The sequence below is a fragment of the Cinclus cinclus genome, chromosome 2 (genome assembly GCF_963662255.1).
Source record: "Cinclus cinclus chromosome 2, bCinCin1.1, whole genome shotgun sequence".
NCBI lineage: Eukaryota > Metazoa > Chordata > Aves > Passeriformes > Cinclidae > Cinclus > Cinclus cinclus.
In genome coordinates this window covers 51,804,212-51,826,570 of record NC_085047.1, presented here as the reverse complement: position 1 = coordinate 51,826,570, position 22,359 = coordinate 51,804,212, and the positions used below count along the sequence as shown (strand labels likewise).

Below are 22,359 nucleotides of genomic sequence, written 5' to 3'. Positions count from 1 at the left end.
GTAAAGCTGATATGGGAGTTATATTTTTATGTACTTCAGCAGATCAGCTGATTTTGATCTGAAACTGGCATTCATACAATGAGATATACAGGTACTAGAATTTCAGAATTAGTTAGTTAGAGTAGCAACAGCCAAAGCTAAAATTTTCCAGAGTTGGAATGAAGAAAACTAGTCATTTATATTAAAAACTACCAAAATCATATCTTGCTAAAATATGAAAGACTACTTCCTCATCAGCAAGTAAAGATCAGTTAGAGCCCAAGGTGATTAACAATAACATAATACAAAAGTTAACAATTACATTTGTTCCTAGATTCAGATGTGCTACTTTAAATGAAAAGTGAACTGTTATCAAAATACTTTTCTGGCTGTAAAATGGTAAAAACATGAAAAACAGAATTGATTCACTCCAGTAGACTCAGCAGATATGTGTTTACAAGGCTTTACACAACCCAGAGCGATATGCTAGAGAAGGACATTAATTTTTTGTAAGAAAACCACAAGTGACCTCAAAGCTACATGACAAAATTAGAATGATTTTGAACCACAAATACACACCAAGAGAAACAGTGGAACATTATGTTGATGTGTGAACAATGGCATTCCCTCCCAAAGAGATTGGTTTCTCAAAAAAACAAACAAAAAACCAAAAACAAACAAAAAAATTCAAGCACTGAAATTCAATATACAAATTCAAAGCCCCCGCCAAGAAAAGAAATGGGTTTCATAGCAAAATGTACAGAAGGCTGATATGAGTGACAAATACATAATGCCTGATGGACAGAAAAGCCAATGCTTCAGTGAGCTAGCTGCAGCACTCAAGGCCACTAAATCATCATTCCCCTAAGACTACTAGGCATAGAGTAGAAATAAACACTAAAATGATCTAGAGATGTAATCAAGATTTACTATGAAAAATGAGAAATCCTAAAACAACACTCAAACAGAAGAAAGTTCAGAACCTTATATCATACAGTATCAGGTAACGAAACATTAGCATTGCCAGCAAAATTTTTGAAGGCCTTGGCAGCAAAGTTACCACGTACAGAATTTTCAGAAACAGAATGATCTTATCTAAGTAATTAAATGCAGCCATTTTAGAAATACTCAAAACTCTTCTCTATCTGAAGCCAATTAAGCAGCAGTTTTGAAACACAAACTGACTTTATAGAAGTGCTACACTATCAATTACTATATTTTTCTTGAATTGATTCCGAACTGTAACTTTGCATAAACACCAGAGCAGTTACTTATAATCAAGGAATTACAATTAACACTATAGCACTAAAGGGATTTAGCCCTCCTCCCAGAAGCACACTGACACATTTTCAGTGTTACTCTTTACTGCAAATACCACCTGGCTTACCTTGCGTGGCTGAAAGTCGTACTTCACACAGTGCTGGAAACCTTTGCCTTTTGACTTCAACGATGTAACTATTAAGCAGTTGCCAACAAAATGAGCAGAATACCCAACACCTTTGCTAGTGCGGAAACTGAAAAGAAAGAATTACGAACTAAATTTGGGAAAAGGGGAATTCTTTTATAATAAAAAGGTCCAAATACTGCTTTAAACTGCCACAAAAAAGAAAATAAATTTATACCCAGAATCTAATTTTCTTCCCCATTCTTTTTGAGGGGCTACTCACCCTCAGCACGTAATTGATTCCAGGCTACATTTTAAAAAACAGTACTTTTTTTTCCCTAAAAAATCCAAGACAGTAAATATTATATCTATCACATTTAACCCTCAGTTTCTTAATTAATCATCATTTAAAATAACACATCTGATTAAAGTTGTGAAGAAATATCAATTACAGAACAATTGTGAGATGCCTTGTAATTTTGGGGGTTTCAGAGAACAATGCAGATGGTATGACATACATATTTGGATTCAAGATAATTATAATGCACAATAATTTTTTTCAATACATGAATAAATTATGCTAATGATATATGAAGTTGTAATCATCCGAGTTGTGGATTTACTTTCATTTGTCAAATTGATAAAGGACTGCAGCTCTAAGAAAGTAAGTTTAACAAGGATTTCCGAGCTTTCTTGTGATTAATATCAGAAAGAAAGTTAATGCAGGAAGGCCATACATTTCTCCACTTATATTTGAAATCAAAAGCATTTTAAAGAGCAATTCTGGACTTTAAAAAACATTTTGCAAAAGTAACTGGTGATAGTTCATGAATGACATTCACAGAACAATTTAAAAAAGGCAAGTCCATATCTACAGTTATGCTGCTTAATCACTTCTGAAAAGCCAAGTACAATGAAGAGCAGTTTACTATTAATAACACGGAGCACACTGTATACAACTTCCAGACATTGCTTTAATAAATAACCAATTGATGAAATACAAGGTTCAGATGGTAAATTTCATCTAAGGATTCTGAAATGAAGCTTTGCAAATATAAGAGAAAAACCTACTAATTTTGAGCATTTATACGAAGTCCTGTCACCCACTAATTAATACTTTCTCCTTCAGGCAGCTAACTTATAAAATAATTTTATGCTATTGCAATAACAACGCTTTAAATGGTTTCTTGGTTGCAAGATTTTCTTCAAACACCTTTACTATTTTTTCTAGGAACATTAAGAAATGAAAGGTACACACAAACACCAAGTCCAAATTTCATCTTCCTTAATAGCTGCTGAAATACTATCTTTTTAGTCTACCCTACTACACATACACAATGTTCATTTTAATATGGAAACATTTGCATATTTGTGGAACTTATTCCATCTTCAGAAACTTATATCAATATGTGTGAATTATTTAAGGGGAGAATCAGATTTTCCTCTTTGCTCACTGTCAAAAAAAAAGTTGATAAACCATGACCTGATGGAAAAATAAATTCTTGATGAGATAGGTATTGTGACTATACCCTGAGGTGATCAAGGCTTAGACACTCATCTCCTATGAGGGCATTTGTAAAGGAGGTAAAAAAGAGACATTCAAAATCTAAAATTCTAGAAAACCACTTTTGTTGTAATGAATTAGAATAATCTTAAAAATAGAGTAGACAGAACAGGTGTAATAACACCTATAGATGATTTTTCTGCACCCTACTGAATCACTGCACAGAAGTTCCCACTTCCCGTCTTGAAGTATATATAGTATACATATATATACACACACACACACACTTTTTTCTCCCAAATTCAGGCTGTGTCTTCCTCATTGATTCATCTGCTTCTCTACATTGTAGTTTTTCTCTCTCCCCTCAAGCTGCTGTGCTGAAAAGGAGCATTATTCCCTGCCAGTGCTTTAATAAGGGCTTCCATAGAACTCTCTTTGCAAAAAAAGAAAAAAACATGCTCCTTCAATAAATGTAAATTGTCCTCTCTAAATAAACCTAAGATGTAACCTAATGATGAAGAGAAATATTACATGCTGCCCATTACCACTGACCTCAACCATGAAAACACTTTTTAACACTGCCATTCCCTTGCACCTTTTGAAGACTATTTTTCACCTGGATCATGCCAGTGATCTGGCTTCCACAATGACCCCATAGGCAGCCAAACCCCTTAATGAAAGGAGCAGTGAACAGCCTCGGAGAATAGTATCACTCATATACACATTACCCATATACACAACCTGCATGACAACAGTGCTGAATTTTGTGCAATAAAGTGAACATTAAAAAACTTAAAATACAACCCCTACAATAAAAGCCACTGAATGTGTTGTGAGATAGTTTGATTTACCTCCTTTAGGGCCTTATGCCATTCAAGGAATTTTTTTAGAAGGCAACTGCAACTCTCACAATGCCATATCTGTTTCTCAGCAATATAAGTGATCTTTACAGCCCAAAATGGTTTCATTTAATAGAATTCCATTCTGAAGGATATTAAAACAATACAGATATTCACTATGTTTTGATATATGATGCTGCATTATTTGACTAGAGATGTCAAATATATTTTTTTTAAATTACCAACAGCCAGCCATTGTAAATATCAACATGCATTTATCTGATAAAACATTATTAGCAATGTGTAAAATGTATCCTACTTTGACAAGAGCTAGAAAGCACTTTGAAATAAACCATATCTCTTGAAGAAAGATCTACATCTTTACATTTTTTCCCCCCTTTCCTATGCTTCCTGGTTACTGGGTTAATTTTATCTCCATTATGGTCAAATCAGACTGTTCCTGAAATTTTAAACACTGAGTTGTCCTTACATGTGTAACTTCCTGGAGTTCAGCACACAAACGTGAGAAAGCAGTGAAATAAAGAAAAAACTGCTCATTTCTTAGCAGAGCTCTTTGCCTTGGAATAGAATCAATGATTTTATAAATGTGTGTTAGCCAAGATTTTACTTTTTTTCCTCCAAATTAATTACAATTCTAATACAATAATAGTTAAGAAACTGAGTACTCAAATATATTCTGTTTACCTCAACACACTACTATATCATATTAACCTTGACATTTTCTTTCTTGCCAAAGGTAACATAGGCTAGAATTGTTTTCTAGGATATTGAAAAGAAATTCTCTTAGCAATTACCTACATGTGCACAACTTGCCACATCCAAAGATAAAATGCAGAAAACAAGAGCAGTACCATCAACAGCCATATGGTTTTATGAGCCTTAAATTACTTCCTGTAGCATCTGGAACACAATTTTACTAGAGTTTGTTCACATAATCTTTACAGTTCTGTTTCATTTCAGCCAGTTTCTTAAAGCAGCTACTGAATGTTACTACAATTCCACAGCAAGAGAGCATTCTTCCATCCTCCAGTGAAACTGTTCAGGGGATTCCAGTTTCTTCAATTTAGGATTTTATCAGCAATTTGACATATGATCATAGTGTAGATATTGAGAAGCTATTAATTCATTCTTGCCTTCTGAAAAGTGTGGGTGAAATTGGAATTCTACTAACTTCAGAATTCCACTACAGACTTTCGCAACTCTTCTATATTATCTCTATTACCATAAGCCCTAGAGAAGGTCTGAAAATACTAGACAGCTTGATTTTTGCATGGTTTTGGGTTTTTTTTTTCTTTCCTCCCTGTCTCTATAGCTGCAAAGCTAAAATGTAGACTACACTTTCAGAAATTTTAGCCATTCTTCCATTTCATGCTTGTGGAAGCACTTTGACTTTTTATGGACAAAAAGTAGCCTCAGTTAATTTTCTAATTCTTTTACAGAACCAGATAAATAATCTGAAAGAAAGCACCTCTTAAAAAATAAAAAAAAAACCTGGAGAAATCAATCCTAGCATCTGGATTGATCATATGTAATTCCAGGCCTTACTTAATAATTAAGTCACCCATCCATTTTTTGAGCAGAAACAGTAAAGTGATTTAGGGGATTCCCAGCTGAGCATGCTTAAGGTGAGCCCTAAATATCTATAAATTTCCAGGGTCTTTATGATAAAGAACCTTCACCTTATTTTTAAAGAAAGAACCATTTCCAACAATCTGTTGAGTATGATAAGGATTAATTGAGTACAATAAAGTATCATAAGGATTATTATTATTATTTTACTATGCCCTATAACTGTGATAGGGACCACAGTACTGCACATCTACAAGTTTGAATTTTCCTATTTTACAGTCTACCCCCTGGATCTCAGATTAAAAAATTCATTTGTTAGCATCAGTGCTTGGCACCTCTGTATGGTGGTCTCAAACTGCCTGACATCACCAGTTTATTATCCTATAGTAAAAACCTGCATACCTTTTCTCTGTAAACTTCCCAGGCAGCTCCAAGCAAAAGGGACTTCTTCTCTCTTCCTTCCACCTCCTTCTTTCTGCATGACTGGCTAACTCCTTCCTGTTCCCTACAGGACCACCTGACCCTTCATCCCCACAGGACTGCCAGCAAACTCCCTTTTCTAGTCTTCTCCTAACTCTTTATACCTTTTTCTCACATGCATAGCACCTGTGTGCCCTTTTACTCTTTTGTGATTGGTCAATACACATCAGCATTACAGCTTGTTCTCCTTCAATGCTGTTCACCTGTCTTATACAGCTGCACCCTAATCTTCAACAGTCTCTTCTCCCACATTCATGCATTATAAAACGTGTTTTCTAAGGGACAGTTTGTTCTCAATAGTCAACTGGTACTATTTCCAAATAGTACCAGTTTTTCCCAAGGTCTCTTAAAAGAAACAGCAATTCTTAATTGCAAATTACATCCCAGTAATGCTTTTGCCAAGATTTCAGCAAAGGATCACATCACCTTTATAATTGTCTCTGTTTGTTCAGACTATCCTTAAAAAGATCACATTAGCTCTTTTAGCTAGAGCAAGGAAAATGGATTTTACGGTCAACAATCCTTAACATCCTGCTCTAATTCCTGCTTTCTAACATAGGACTATTCATTCCGTAAGCATGGCACCCATTATTCACTACTAGGTATATGACACTGGTTGGCTCATACTAAAATTTCTGCTACAGAATTCTGAACCTTACCCTTTGATTTTCACTGCTCTGCTTTGTTGTTATTTATTGTTCATGCAAATGTCAGACTTCTAATTTTCTTCCAGGATTGTCACACTCAGCTTATAATTGGTAAGATAGCTACAATATTGTTCCAATACACGAGTGTTAAGAGACTGCCAGCAGCTGCCAATATCATCCTCAGAGATAATTAAAATTATTTTTTTTTAGAAGAAAACAAACTGGCTTACAGTTGTTGAAGCAGGGTTTAGCATGTCCCTAATAACAGAACAGTGGCAAATTTCCCTCACATCTGGCAAAACTGAAAGCATTTCTTTGCTTCACTTGCCCAGTTTTAAGAATCAGTTTTCACATCACGGTTGAGCTGATGTAACTGCTGTCTCACATCACAAAGGCACTGCACTCACTGAAAACTTTGAGTTATTTATATGATACATTTTTCACCTAGTTAAACTGAGAAAGATATTACATGGCAATAAAGCACATTGAAAGAAAACAATTGTTTGCTTTGGTATCTTTCTCTTGGTGGTGATTGTGTGTGACACAAACATTCATGTCTGAAACTTCAGTAAAGTTTAGATGGAAATTTTTCCTATTTTGAATTATTAATTAGAGCTTGGTTTAATCTTCTATATAAAAAACATTAATAATTTGCATTGCTCCTGTCATTACAAAATCTACAGAGCTACATCTTAGGCTGTGTGTTTTCCAACATTTTTCCAACATCCAAATGCCTGGGATGCAGGACTGGAAGAGATAAAAGCATGTTTGCAGACAGTAGAAAACTGGGGGAGTAGACTTATCTGAAGGCAAGGAGGTCCCTGCAGAGAGACTGACAAATAAGAGGACTTACCAACCAAGGATCACCAACCATATGAAGTTCAAGAAGGGCAAGTGCTGGAATCTGCATCTAGGATGGGGAAACCCTAGATGGACAGACTGGGGAATGATATGCTGGAAAGCAGTGCCATGGAAAGGAACCTGGGGGTCCTGGTTGGTGGCAAGTCAAATCTGAGCCAGCAGTGCCCTGGCAGCCAGGAGGGCCAGCCCTGTCCTGGGGTGCATCAGGCACAGCATCACGGGCTGGGCAAGGGAGGGGATTGTCCTGCTCTGCTCTGAGCTGGGGCAGCCTCACCTCCAGTGCTGGGGGCACTTCTGGGTGCCACAATGTAAGAAGGCTATAAAGCTACTAAAGAGTGTTCAGAGGAGAGCCACAAGGATGGTGAAGGGCCTTGAGGAGAAGCCACATGAGGAATGGCTGAGGTCACTTGGTCTGTTCAGTCTGGAGGAGACTGAGGGGAGACCTCACTGCAGCTACAGCTTCCTCAAGAGGGGATCTGAAGAGGCAGGCACTGATCTGTGCTCTGTAGTGACCAGTGACAGGACCTGAGGAAGCTGCCTGAAGTTGTGTTGAGGAAGGTTTAGGTTGGATATGAGGAAAAGGTTCATAACCCAGAACGTGGCTGGGCACTGGGACAGCTCCCCAGGGAAGTGGTCACAGCACCAGCTTGACAGAGTTCAAGAAGCGTTAGACAATACTCTCAGGCACATGGTGTAATGGGGACAGTCCTGTGCAAGGCTGACTCAATGATCCTCATGTGTCACTTCCAACTCAACATATTCTGTGATTTCCTTCTGAGATCAGTATATTAATTTTCCTTCATGCGCATCACATTCACATTAAATTTTCACATTTTTGGGGAACCAGTGATCAGTAAGCCATTTTTATATTAACAGGTCTACTTTCTATTACCTTTAGCTAATGTGCAAACTGTGCACTCTGAGTTTAACAGACTTATTCTGTAGTACTGACATCAGCTGAGAATCACCAAACAGAAAATACAACAACATTCTCCATTTAAAGCTCTAAGAAATAATATATCTTAGAATTCCTAAAGAAACGACAACACCAGATTTTATGGTTTATCTACATGCAAAACACACATCTTGAGTGTATGGATTTATGAACTGTAAAGCAAAAAGGACAGATGGTTTTCTAAGAGTTCATGTACAGTGAGCAGCCATTAAAATCTGCAGATATTTGGCAGGGGTGGGGCAAAAGCATGTCAGGGACTAAAAAGCATGAGAAAGATTAACTGTTGTTAGGAAGACAGAACAATCCATAACTGCAGCATTATAAGCTACTTACCAATAGAGATAGGGTTTATCCTTATCTACATTGATATTATTTAGTGGATCCATACGAAACCAGGTGTTAAGGGTAAACCCATTTTGATAAGGCCACTTAGCAATAGGAGGCAATGCAATTGCCTGGAAGGAGGGAAGAAACAAAGAAACAAATAAGTAGGTTTTTTTTTGAGAAATACTGTTAAAAGTAATGCCTTTCTAAAATCCACTATTGTTCTACCTGTAGATCTGCTTTAACTTTCAAATACGAAATACAGAAAAAACCCTTTAAATAGTGTTTTTGAATTAATGCATTGCTTTTCCTATCTATTTTAAAATACATTAACTACATAAATTCTATCAATAGAGGACACAAATTTGTGAATGGGCAATATTAGAGAACAAAACCAGAAAAATTACTTCTGCTTAAATTAACGTATAAATTCAGCTTTTAATGATTATTAATCTCATCAATAAAAATAAAATCAAATTAATCAACAGATCATAAAATAGAGATTCATTGTTAAAACTAAACATTTCAAGGAACACCTTTGGGATACGGCTCGTGCCTCCTTAGAGGCAGTTTCCTGCCTGAAGCAGAAGAGCTGCTTCATGACAAATGGGAACAACACTGGGAGTAGTACTTCTACCAGCACAAGGTGTCCTCCAACTGGAGTGACTAACATGCCACTAGCACAGACTGGTAGAGATATAACACAGTACTGGGGAGAGCCCTGCAGCTGGGAGAATTAAGCAGCTCTCAGCAGCATATCCACAGTTGAGTAGACTCTTGGCTCCTTCATACTGCCACTGCAGTCCTGGATGCATGACGAGCACACACTTAACTTTAAAGAGGTCAACCTGGTATTTGTCATGCTGATTAAAAGTTAGGCTGTTTCTCTGTCTGATGTCAACATTGTGCATCACACCTGAAAACTAACTCAGTGCTAGAGAACTAGGTCCTGTCCAGTATCTTTCTTCTAATGAAGTGCTTTGTTTTTCGGGTCATTTTATAAATTTCTGCCCATAGTCCGCTTCAGAGGATATAACCTCTCCAGAACCTCATAGTGTAATCCAACATGCACTAATAAAGAAGCGTAAATTTGAAACTCATATTTCTTGATTTACAGGTGTGCAGTACATTATGAGTAGTATGTGAAACAAGATCCTGGAAGGATTCAAACAAAGCATTTCAATCTGCATTTCAATCAAGAACTTCCATTACTGATGCACATCTTTGGACAGGAAGGAATATTTGAAATTCCTTCCTGCAAACTTCTTTTGAACCTCTGATAAAAAAATTAAGAGAAATTTCATCAGAGTTTGCCTCTGAAGCCCAGAAATGTCAAAGCACTATGTGTCACTGCGGACATTCATATTCTGCAACAGCTGTCTTGCTGGGGCATGTACTTGTAGGAGAGGTTAACTATGGTTAATTGTGGTTAACTGTGTAATTTAGCAGGAGATAATGACACTTTCCCTTTCAAAACTTAGTAATTAATTCTTTATACAATCCGCCTTATGCATTTTGCTGACATGTGTTTTTATGGCTGGATATCAAACAACATCAAAGAAGTAATCTAGCGAAAAATAACCCAGGTGTAAAACAGCGATTTTCAGGCAGTTTACTTCCCAGATACAATCTGCCACTCTGACAAGTCTGTTCACAAGGAATGGACATAATGGTTTAGGCTTAAAGAAAATACCAGTACCATTGATGGATGAAATGCAGGTGGAGCAGCCTTCATGCACTGGCATGACAAAACAGGAATCTCAGGATTATTTTCTGTTAGAAGATTCCACATTCTACCTGAGCACATACCACTCCATACCAGAATGGAATTGTACCTCACATTTCTAGTTCCCAGTATTAACTGTTTGTATTTAGTCGCTCAATAAGCTATACATCTGTATATAATACTTTAATTTACTTGTAGGGTTTTCTTTTTGAAAGTACGTGCAGTGAATGGAAGAGAGAATATCTATTTGAGGAGGTTTGGAAAGGATTACAATTTCCCCATTGTAAGTTATCTCCACTACCTTGATGGACAGGAAACAGCTGGTGGAAATGAGACAAAATGACAACTTTAAAATAAAATTTATGAGTAAACAGTCACTGTAAACTGTGATGATATGGACAAGTTCATAGTTTGATTTTCCTTAACTCTCTCCTTTATATAATATTTATTACATTATTCTAATCAAATAACACTGTTCTTTGGAATTTTCAGGTTTCCCTTTCACAGTAACGTCCCCAAGACACAATCTGCTGTTTGATATTCCATCCTCACAAGTACAACTTCTCAACAACACAGCTACCATGTAAGTCTGTGGAAGGTGATGTCTACGCTACTCAAACACATATTTCCCCTCTCATTTCCTTTTCAAGAATTCCTGAAACCAAATGAGGCTGAAGGGAAGGGCAATGCAAATGAGAAGGCATTTATTTGTTCCTGTAATTGTAGTATTTTGGTTGAAAACTTACTGCAGCACTACAGCCTGGGAAGTTGAAAAAGGTATCAGGCCCATGTCTCTGTGGCATCTGATTAAGGACTGATAATAATTTAACTGCATGTCTTGGCTGTGAAAAAAAAGAAAATTGCACAAAAATCAATACAAGCATTTTTGTACTCTCTAGGCTACAATGGAAAGTGGACAGTTTTCAAACAACAGACCAAATTAACTCTAAAATAATTAGCAAAAATACTTCTTGAACATATGTTCAGTCAACATGAGAAAACAAATTCAAGTTTATATGTCCCAGGAGACAGTTTATGTTAACTTCAGGCTCTAATAGAATGACACTTAATGCTTTATCTGATCACAGCTTACCCAGATTCCATTTTCGCCTCGAAGCATGCTGAACAAAAGCTTCAACTCCTTGACAGTGATGCTGTAGCTGGCAAGAACCCCCAACATATCAACTAGGAGATCTTCAAAGGAAAATAAAGTTATTCTGAACTCTGAATTTCATCGCCTTGATACACACACAAAACCAAAAAAAGCTGAAAGAATTAATACCTTTAAAAGTAAGTGTATTCACATATACAAAAAATCCAACTTGTATTGAATAATTTACAAAGGACTTCATGTTAAATTTTCCATCAGACTTTGAAAAAAGTATGACATTTACAGAGCATTAATTCTTCTAATTGCACAACATGCATCACACATTACAAACTTGTCCTTCCTGCTGTATATTTTTGGGATAAGAGTTCCTTCTTTCCTCTGAAGTCAGAATTTAAAAAAAAAAAAAATTGACCTAAAAGGTGCTTTACCTTTACCAAAACCCAGCATTTTATACTATAATTTGCATCATTCCCCCATTTTTGCTACAGTGATAATGCTTCTGATCTTCACTGTAATCAAAGGCCACGGGAAAATAAAATAAAAACACCTCCCTCCGGCCCCTGCAAAAGAAACCCCCACAAAACTAGCCAAACACCCAGCAATCAACCAAACAATAACAAAAAAACCCAAAACACACAAAAACAACCAAAAACAAAAACAACAACAACAACAAAAAAAAAACGAAACAAAAACAGGAAAACAAACAAACAAAACCATAGCAAGAAAATAATTAAAGAGCACAATAAAAAGAAGAGACCAAAATTGCTGCTAACAGGTATACAGAATCCAGCTTTCATTACAACATCTCAAAACCCATAGACTTCTACAGTAAGAGCATTCAACAGTCTTCATTCAGAGACTATCAGGTTTAAAATTCCTGAAAGTGCTTGAACTTTTATTTAAAACCCCAGAAATTAATTTTAAGAATTTGTTAGCTTGTTGGATGTTGAACCCTTCCTTATACTCCACACTTTTCTCTGGAATGAAATGGACTAGTTAGAATTACAACTTCCTCTAGCAGGAGGTAAACCTAATTACTCATATTCACAGAGGAGGCATAAGAATTTAAGTCAAAGATCAAACAGTGAAGCCCAGAGTTTTCAAAACAAAAGAGCTATGACACAACAGAATCAGCATTAACATACTTTCCCAATCTGTTCAAAAATCACAGGATTTCCCCACCCCTCTCCTGCCTCCCTGCTAAAATCTGTAGAAGACAAATTTCCACATACAAGTTTACATATAATTTACAGGACTGCATGTTATCCTTGCTCATTAGTGAAAGGTTGCCTCTTACAGGTGCTGACAAAGAGCAGTTTTCAGGAGAAACAATTATTTCCAAAGATATTTCACATTCATATTTTGTTTTAAAACAAAACTTCCTCTTTGCAAATCCATATATATGTGGTTTTGAGCAAAAGCATTAATAGTTATTTATCTTTTACACAATGAAACTAGCCTCTGATCCTTAGCAAGCAAAAGGCATGTGTGAAGAATTAAATATCATTTAATTTATAGAAGACATAGTAAACTGTTTGGTGAGTGAAACAGAATATGAGGAAGGGCAAAAGAAAAGCATTGGAACTTAGAAGACATTTTCACCACAAATTCTGAATACAGTCCTAATCTCCAGGTATAGATTTCCCCCCCTCTCTCATTTCTCCCTTTAAAAAGAGTGCCACATACATTTGTGACAGTATGAGGGAAAACAAAATACACCTAAGGAAGCCAAATGTCTTGTCTTTCATGGTGGTGAATTCTATGATTCAGCTCCCCTAGTACCTGTCCCCTTCACTGTTGTCTCCAGCCTGCAATGTGAAGCTGGCACATCCTGTACATGATCAGAAGCTGGGAACAGGAAATCACATAGGTCACTCAGAAAAGGAAATAAGCACAAGTGAATACTAATCTTTGGCTGAAAATTTATCAATTCCTATTTTGTAGTTTCAGCTTTCTTTTCAGACCAAGGGACTGCAAATTTTGGTTCCTTTACAGAGAAAAAAATGTTAGAAGCAAAGTTGTCTGGTGAAAATCAGAACACCTTTAAGAAAAAAATCTTGTAACATAGAGAAAAAATGCAAATTAATACAGTCAAACACAGAAATTATTGGTAAATTTTAAAAATCACTGAACATGTGCTGCTTTTTTCATTGCTATAGCCCTTTACTACCTTATGCACCAAAAAATTCTTATTTCTACTGAAGATAGGATAACCTACAGGCATTAGAAATACGTATTTATAAGTAATGAATTAAACATTAATGGAGAGAAACAAACATAAGCTCCCTAATTGTGTAACTCTAGGTAAAATAATGACCTGGAAGATTGAAGCCCAGTAAGTAACAAGCAAAGGTAAAGCAAACAACATCTGTGGAATTTGGAGCACTAACGTCCACTTAAAGATATTTGTGTAAACTCTTCTAAAGAAGGTTTGTTTCTTGTTTCAATTAAAAAACTTAAAAATAATTATTACATAACTTTATACTTCTTCGAAATCTCATAAAACAGTAAATCCCATCTGGTTTATAAATCCTAATAATCCACTTATCTATAACAAAAGTCACAAAGCATACTACAACTGGATCTTTTTTAAGTCTACTTTTTTAAAAAAATATTAAATAAGATTACATACATAACTGAAATCCATGATCTCATTTCAGAAAAAGAAAAAGATTTTATATAATAATACTAAATCCAGAAGGACAAAACAGGCAGTTTCTCACTTTTAATGCATTTCTAATTTCTATTAATGGCATCTTCTGAATACTTTCATACTAAGCAGTTTTCATATGATCTATAAATTAACCAGCAACCTTGAAGGAATGCTTAATTCAGTCACTTAATATGAAAATACGATAGAAAAATCCCTGCCTGTCTTTCAAGTAACAATGCACATATATCAAAATGAAAGGTCTGGCATTAACTTTGGAAGATACATTTAATAGTATTCAAAAGAAAACTCCAGGAAACTAGCCTCATACGTTCTTAAGCTCTTAATATTACATGGCCATGAAATTGTGAATTTTAACCCTTGTTGGTGATATAAATTAATTTCTACAGGTTGTAAATAGAAAATGTGATAATTTTGCAATTTTTCTTATGGAATGAGTTGAAAGAGGAAAGCTTGGTAACAGCCCATTAATGACAGAGCAGTCAAAATCCAACATTGTTGCTTGAAAACAAGGAACTTGTTTCACTGCCTAAGAATTCAGTCCCAGAAATTTTAGAACAATTACCTACATCATCACATCAGAACTGTGGGGAAAACATGTGACTTAGGTGAGACATATCTACTCTCTATGAGTTCAGGCTACTTTCTCATCCATCGTTCAGACTTCTCAGATGGAACTACAGACACACTATCCCAAAGAGTCCCTCAGAGCAGATGATCTGCTTCACTACTCATCACCTGGAAACAGAGAACTGTAAAAAGTGAGTCCCTCAAGGAAGATCCTGTGCAGCTGTTTAAAAAAAATTTAAAAGCACCAATCAGCAATGAAAATATTTTCTCCTGAACTATTGATGAAATGGCTGACCATTCCCTGTATTAGTGTAACAGACTGTCACAGTACAAAGATTTTTTCTTGAAAGGTGATGCGTCTGAAAAGCAAACTGAGCCCATTTGAGTTGCCGTTGAGATTTTTGAAAGCTATTAAGCTTTTATTTGTCACCACAGAATCTTTAAATATCTAACTTCATGTGATTTTAAAGTACTTAAAACCTCATGAATCTGAGAGTCTTCATCTAAACCAACAGAAAAGTTCTTCTCATCACAAAAGTTTGGCTACATGCTTATTTGCTGCTGTCTTACTGTCATAAAACCAGAAAAGAGTGGAATCAGACTTATTATACTGGTCCTGAACGTGTTCTGTCAGAACATAAAACAGACATTGCTGCCTGTCTTGTCTATTTAAACCCTATCTAGGTTTAATGAAAGTGTTTCACAAAGGAACAAGTGAGATGACCTAAAAACAAACAAGCAACTCCCAGAGAAGCAAATTACCAAAAAATCCCAGAAAACCTGTACCCTTTACAGATGATAAAAGCCAATTTCAAAACATTGGGCTGACAGAGTATTAGCAACTGTTTTAGGAAAAAAGTGATACTAACTTCCTAGAAGCAAAAATTAACACAGCTCATGTTCAAAATATCTTCCCTTTAATGTTAGAAATAATTTTAACACAAAATTTCTTACTATATTTCTTACATCTGCATAGGATGTTAGAGAACTCAGATACTGCATTAGCTGTCGCTGATTTTGCCTAATATTGAAATAGTTATTACATGACCTTTTTTGTTACTTCTGACTTATTACCAACATTATTACCACTTATAAAGGGAAGCTAAGCTGATAACAGAAATTGCAAAATAAAAGAAAAATGATCAATTTGGTTGCTTCCATGTCTTGTTCCAAAAAAAAAAAAAAACCCTCTCCAAATATCATCTATTTACAGTTATCAGAGAAAAACCCTAGGAAGTGTGATTCTGTTCAATCCCTGCTCATGATATATAGATGAATACTCAGATAATTAGAAACACTGCAGAGCTAAAATCAGAATTATCAAAATTCTAATTTTCAGTTTTGATTTTAAATTAAATATGTACTCCCTTCATCCATATAGGCATAGCAAACAACAAAGCTTACTGAAGTTTTATCTGCAGGTCTCTTTCTGAAGCACTGTGTGACCACCTCAGAAAAAAAGATTAATGAGATAGAATATCCATTAGGTTGTTTTTTCGTTTATTTTTTTAAAATGCACTATCCCTGGTTTATATTAATATCTGTAAATTCTGAGTGATTTTTCAATTTCCAAATGCTACTGAAAGCCAGATGCTGTACTCCAGATTTCTGACCTCTAAAATTGGCAAGACAGTTTAAAAATAAAACTCTCTAACGGAGGCACCATTACAGTCTTGTATGCCACATATACAAGTAACACCTATGGGAGCTTAAACTGGACAAATTTTGTTGGTGTGATTACTCATGTAAGAACTCATTATTTCCTTGAGTAAAACCCTGAAAAATTTCTATCTTAATTTTTTTTGTTCTCATCATATAACATGCTATATTCAACACGGAATAAAAGTTTATCTTTACCCTGACACTATTCTGACATACCAGACTGACAAATGCTGAAAGACAAAACCCATTTGGTGAAAATCATAATTTATGAATCTACTGGTCTGTTATACTTCAGTCTGAATTTCACTGTATAGCATTTAGCGTAACACTTATGATTTTAGCATTTAGATACATTTCTAAACAAGTTGATTATTACTTGCTTTGAAAAAATAGTATATAGCTTTTCAAATAATTAACATTACAAACACATTTATACTGAAAAAACAAAAAGAGAAAAGGACAAGAAAAAAAATCATTCCTCAGTAATCCAATTTTCATCCTAATGTTATCTTCTGGCTCCTTGTCTGAAACCCCCACTAGTTTACTGGTCCACAAAACCTGTATATGTCTCAAGAATCAGATAAGACAACTAAAACATTAGATTTAAAGAAGGTAAACCTCTGAAATCTCTCAAAAGTGCCTCACAATATAAGGATCCTAACTTCAGTCAAAAATTACATAAGAATTAAGAACTACTTTCACACTGTGTTGAAAGAAGCTGCCTAAGTTACCTCAGGGAAAATAAACAGTAATCACATATATCTCTTCAGGTGCCATATTTAAATGTGATGAGTAAACCTGTTTTGTATCCAAGCAATCAGGATGATAATCTGTACCCTCTTACAAAGAAGATGTAGTCTGGAATATCATAAACTCCTTCAAACATACCATGAAAACCTTAATTGGGCAGTAATTCATTACTTCATTACTTATTTACAGTAAACAAACAAAGCATGCTATTTTTTTAATGCTGCAATACGCTATAGCATGTTAGAACACACAAACGTAAAAAATGAAAATACATAAAAGGGATATAGAAATACATTATGGAATGATTATTTAATATAATCCATATGTCCAGCATTCAAACCTGTAAATAATACCTGCCATACTGTCAGATGAGGTTATGTTCAAAATGGATCTAGCAATTCTGGCACCATGATTAAAAATCACCAATGTATATAAAAACTAAAATATTGCCTTGCAGTTAAAAAGTCTAACATACTATTTTTAATTATGATATTATTTTATCACTAAGATAACAGTATCTTCTCAAATGAATTATTTTGCACAATGTATCTACAGAGATTTCAAACTAAGAATACATTTTTGTCATTTTCCTGAATTAATAAAAAAGTACTTCTGACTCAACAGCATTACTAATGAAAGCATCATTTTAAGTAAAAAACAAAACATCCCATACCCTTCCATAATCACAAAACACTGGCAGGTCAAGAATGCAATATTTATTTTATCAGTTGGCAATTTATACCTGCAATCATGTCGTCCACAGTACTCATCTTCAGCAGTACCTGTTCAATTAAGCCAACTTCCGTGCTAGTCTGTAAATTACGGACACTTTTACGTAGAATTGCTGTGAACATACTCCAGATTTCTGCTTGGCACGTTACATCACAGTGCTCCAAAAGCTCTGACATGCATGTAATGCTCTCTGCATCCTGGATTATAAAGTTCATCTCTAGATCAAATTCGCCACCAACCAGCTAAAAGAGAAAACAAGAACAGCATTACAATGTGAAATACCTAATTTAGTGTCTCTCATACCTTCATTGTGATCTGTACAGAATATATTTTACAAGGTTAGAGAAGTAATTTTGATAGGAGAAACTCACAGCTACACGTTGTAAGAGCAAATTAACAACCATGCTATGCAAAACAAAGCTTGTAAAAATATACACACCAATATAATAAAATACTACCTTCAATTCTGTCACTGTGCTGGATAGAGCATCTCAATAAAATAAAATCAAAATATATTTGAAATATTCCTTCCTATGAAGTAACTGAAATGGTAGCCTGGCCCAGACAGATGTAGTGCAGAACCTGAAAAGCTCAAGAAGCAATTGAGGCTTTGCTATCATTCTCTGAAATTTGCCTGCTCAAAAATAAAGAGACACTAACTTAACTTTTTCTCCTGATATAAGCCAACATTTGCCCTTAGTTATAGTGTCTGGAAGAACTTACTGCCTTTTCCATTGTCCCACCCAAACAGTCATGCAGCCATGCTCAGAAAAAGAACCACTCATCTGCTCTGGAGTAACACAGACATAAAAATTTACATTATTATACCACACATCAGCTCATCATGTGGTCAAGGAGACCTACTGGCTGGTGCAAGGGAGAGACTGCACCAGGAAAGGAACAAGCACTCAGATAAAGAAGTGAGGTAGCAGTACTGATGAAATGACAGTCTGACTCCTATCTATCGAGGTACTGACAAAACACTAGCCAGAGTCCTAAGCTCCAATTAAATAGGACAACTTCCAGGCATGTATTAGGAAGTAGGGAAAAGAAAACCAGTAAAAGAAGATATAGTCAGGACCAAATATATCTTCAGGAATGGAATTCAACAGTTTTCATCAGTCATTGCTGTAACTTAAAAAGCTGAACTGAAGATAATCTACTAAACTGAATACGAAATTTAGTTTAAAAAAACCAACCCCCTTTTAATGGCATAAACATCTTTCAGTTCTGAAGGAAACAGTCTGACTGTCATGCATCCCACTTTATCCTAGTAACTTTGAAGAATTTTGAAAGTACTATGTGAAATTTCATAGAATCATCGAATCACAGAATGGCTTGAGTTGGAAGGGACCTCAAAGATCATCTAGCTCCAACCCCACTGCCATGGGCAGGAACCCTCCACTTGACCAGGTTACTCAGAGTCCCAACCAGCCTTGGTCAGTCTCTCTGGGCAACCTGATCCAGTATTTCACCACTCTCACAGGAAAGAATTTTTTTCTTATATCTAATCTAGACCTTCCCCCCTTCAGTTTAAGGTCTTTCCTTAACTTATCAGTACATGCCCTCATAAAAACTCCCTGTTCAGCCCTCTTTTAGGCTCTCTTTAAACACCATAAAGTCTTCCTGGAGCCTTCTCTTCTTCAGGCTGAACAAACCCAACTCTCTGAGCCTGTCAGTAACACTAATCTCAGTAACTGTAAATATATTACACAAAATAATTGAATAAATTAATATTAAAAGAATTTTTTAGATTTTTGGTTCTATTTGTTTAATGGAGTTATATAATTAAAATTTGAATAACATGTTTTAAATTAAAGATATTAAAAGAATTATATCTTACAAATGCATAATTTCAACAGCCAATTTTAACAGAAGGCAATTCTATGGCCTATTTAAAAGCAGTTGGCATTGACTTCAAATTAAACTCTAAAAAATAGGCAAGTTGAAATATTATGCAAACTTTTTTTGGTGGCTAAACCTATCCAAATATTCAAAGACTTCTTTCATACCCCATCTTCGAACAATTAATACAAGTAAGCAAGGACTAGCTTTGGCTTCCACCCTAATTCATACTTTTCATTCACTAGCAAATTACTTTTTCCCCTATCAATTAATTGCTAATAGCCAATTTATAATTTTGTAACATAAAAGCTTCTAATACGCTAAATATATAAACTGACTACCTCCTTAGTTCTCCTCAGACATTTAATTACATTCAAATAAAAACTACTATCCTAATTATAATTAGTACTTTAATTTAAAACTTGTGACTGCATATCATATATTTGCATATTTGGTAAACATATGTGTACCAAAGGGAAAAAAAAAAATCAAGATTAGAAGCACACTATTTCTATAGTCATTCTTTAGAATCATGAAATGGTTTCATAGGGTTTTCATACTCATTTCAAGAAATCCAGACAGAGTTTTATTTCTGAAAACAGCAGCAACTTATGCATACTTCACCAGCAATCTGGGTTGTGTTTTCAGATCTCTCTTCACCAGGATAAGCGTCTCTGAGATTATGTTAAAACCCAGAAGTAAAACAGCCAGCTGCAGAAGACATTCAATTGAATTCTCTTAGATGACTATCCCAAGATGAAATTAAACACCTCCTGGAACTGTCTACTTTTCTCCATTTCTTTCTGTGGAGGAAATCTAGGATGAAAAATTGCATCTGCTGAGTCTTCATCACTGGATACATTCAAAAGCCATGTGGTCACAGATCTGGACAACTGGCTTTTGCAAGAGGGTTGGACCAGAAAGCTTCCAGACTTCTGTATCAACATCAAAAATTCTGTGATAATATTTAGACAGGCTTCCTTCAGACTAGATATACTACCCACCATTTGGTTTTGATAAGTTGGAATTAAAAACAAGGAAAAAATCCAGTAATGCCTCAGTTGGAATGAAAAGGTGCAGTACAAACTGATCCCCCTTCCTCAAACACTATTCATTGTAAAATCCTAGTTAATTTAAATTAATAAAATAATCAGTAAAACAGATGGAAATAATTCACTACAGATTCAAATAATTTAAACTGTATTTGCTTTCTAATGTAATCAATATACTAACATGTAACATTTAAGAGACTGAAATGAAGCTCCAGTATCAGTCCAAAGTGACAGGATATTTCAGTTCTATTAAAACCAAGACATCCCATTCTACAAAAATCTCAGAAAATCTGCATCAAAAAATACACTGAATGCCAGCAAAATTGGTTCTATGGACAATCCACTCCTGGGCTACAGACTATCCAGCAGATGCTACAATTATTTCACCTGTACAACTGGCAACAAGAAAGGTATAGCCCATCAGGGTGACTGCTTGTTTCAACAAAGAAAACATTAAAATGTTCCCATTAGCCCTTAACTTCAGCTTAAGCATATTTCAGACAGCAAAAATTATTATAATTATCATTAAAATCAACTTCCTTAGTAAAGGAAACAAATTAATGAACAGATTGACAATGATAGCAAAAATTTAGGAAGGCAGGGGGAGGTGACTTCTTTAAATTACTCATTCTAAATTCATCATTAATTAAAAGTATTAATAGTCTTGATGAAAAGAAATCTAATATGACAAGGAAAAGGTAAACAAAAGTGAAGCAAGCATACAGAAAGAAATGAACATGGTTAATTTGCGTTCAAGAAACAAAGCAGGTATCACTGCTTTAAAACGTGCACAATGAAATGGAAATCAGCCAATAAAGGAAGTAGAACATTCACTACAAAAAAAGTATTCTCTAACAATATTTCTGCACCTGGATCTACCAACAATGCTTAAAAATCCAAAATCAGTAAATGTGAAGTAATTCAACATTATTATAGTTTTCTCATGTGTACAAGACAACAGCCTCCAAAGCCTGATATTACCATCCAGAAAAGAGATTTTAGAGCCCCTGAGGGTGTTGTGTCAAAAAACTATGCCATATTATAAACTGCCAATAAGCAACTAAATACTCATAATGAATTTGCAGCTTTCTAACTTGGGTAAAACTGTGGATGCAACACCATATACCAAAAAGTTAAATCATACTTCCAAAAAGTAAATTATTTTTATTATAGCGCCTGTAATAGGCTTTTGTAATGAGACACATTTCAGCTGGAGTACAACACTTTGATAAAAATCCTTACAAAAGCCAGTATACCATACCATAAATCAGCCCTCTTTCCATATCATACATGTCAAATACAATTTTTTTTTAATGTCAAACACTAAGTCTTCACAGTCTTCAAGGGAATATTTAATATTTAGTAAAGACCATGCTTTCACTGTGATAAAGTATCCTGAAGTATCGCTTATAATATGTCATATTCTGCATCTTTCACAGCACAGCTGTAAGAAATTAAGTACCAATCTAATGCTCAGATAATGGTTCTAGGTGTGTTGACAGCGGTCAACAAAGAACTCCTCCCAAAGTGGCACTGAACTGCCAGCAATAAACAAGTTCGACTTAGTGCCCATGCTGAGATTGCTTACAGCAATAGGTTGGCACTCCTTATCAACACAAGGTTGACACTCCTTGCTCCAAGAACCTACCTTAACCTGGACTACCACTCAAATGCAGC

General features: G+C 35.2%; 1 protein-coding gene across 4 annotated transcripts in view; it reads right to left on the bottom strand.

The window, feature by feature from the left end:
• Positions 1-22,359, bottom strand: part of NBEA (neurobeachin) — a 448,312-nt gene that overhangs the window by 351,950 nt on the left and 74,003 nt on the right. For all 4 annotated transcript variants that reach the window (XM_062487643.1, XM_062487641.1, XM_062487644.1 and 1 more), the window contains exons 2-6: positions 17,796-18,027; positions 11,383-11,483; positions 11,036-11,131; positions 8,573-8,694; positions 1,367-1,493 (exon numbers count right to left, since the gene is read on the bottom strand). In XM_062487643.1, the coding sequence (XP_062343627.1) occupies positions 1,367-1,493; positions 8,573-8,694; positions 11,036-11,131; positions 11,383-11,483; positions 17,796-18,027 (678 nt within the window). The remainder of the gene's footprint in view (positions 1-1,366; positions 1,494-8,572; positions 8,695-11,035; positions 11,132-11,382; positions 11,484-17,795; positions 18,028-22,359) is intronic.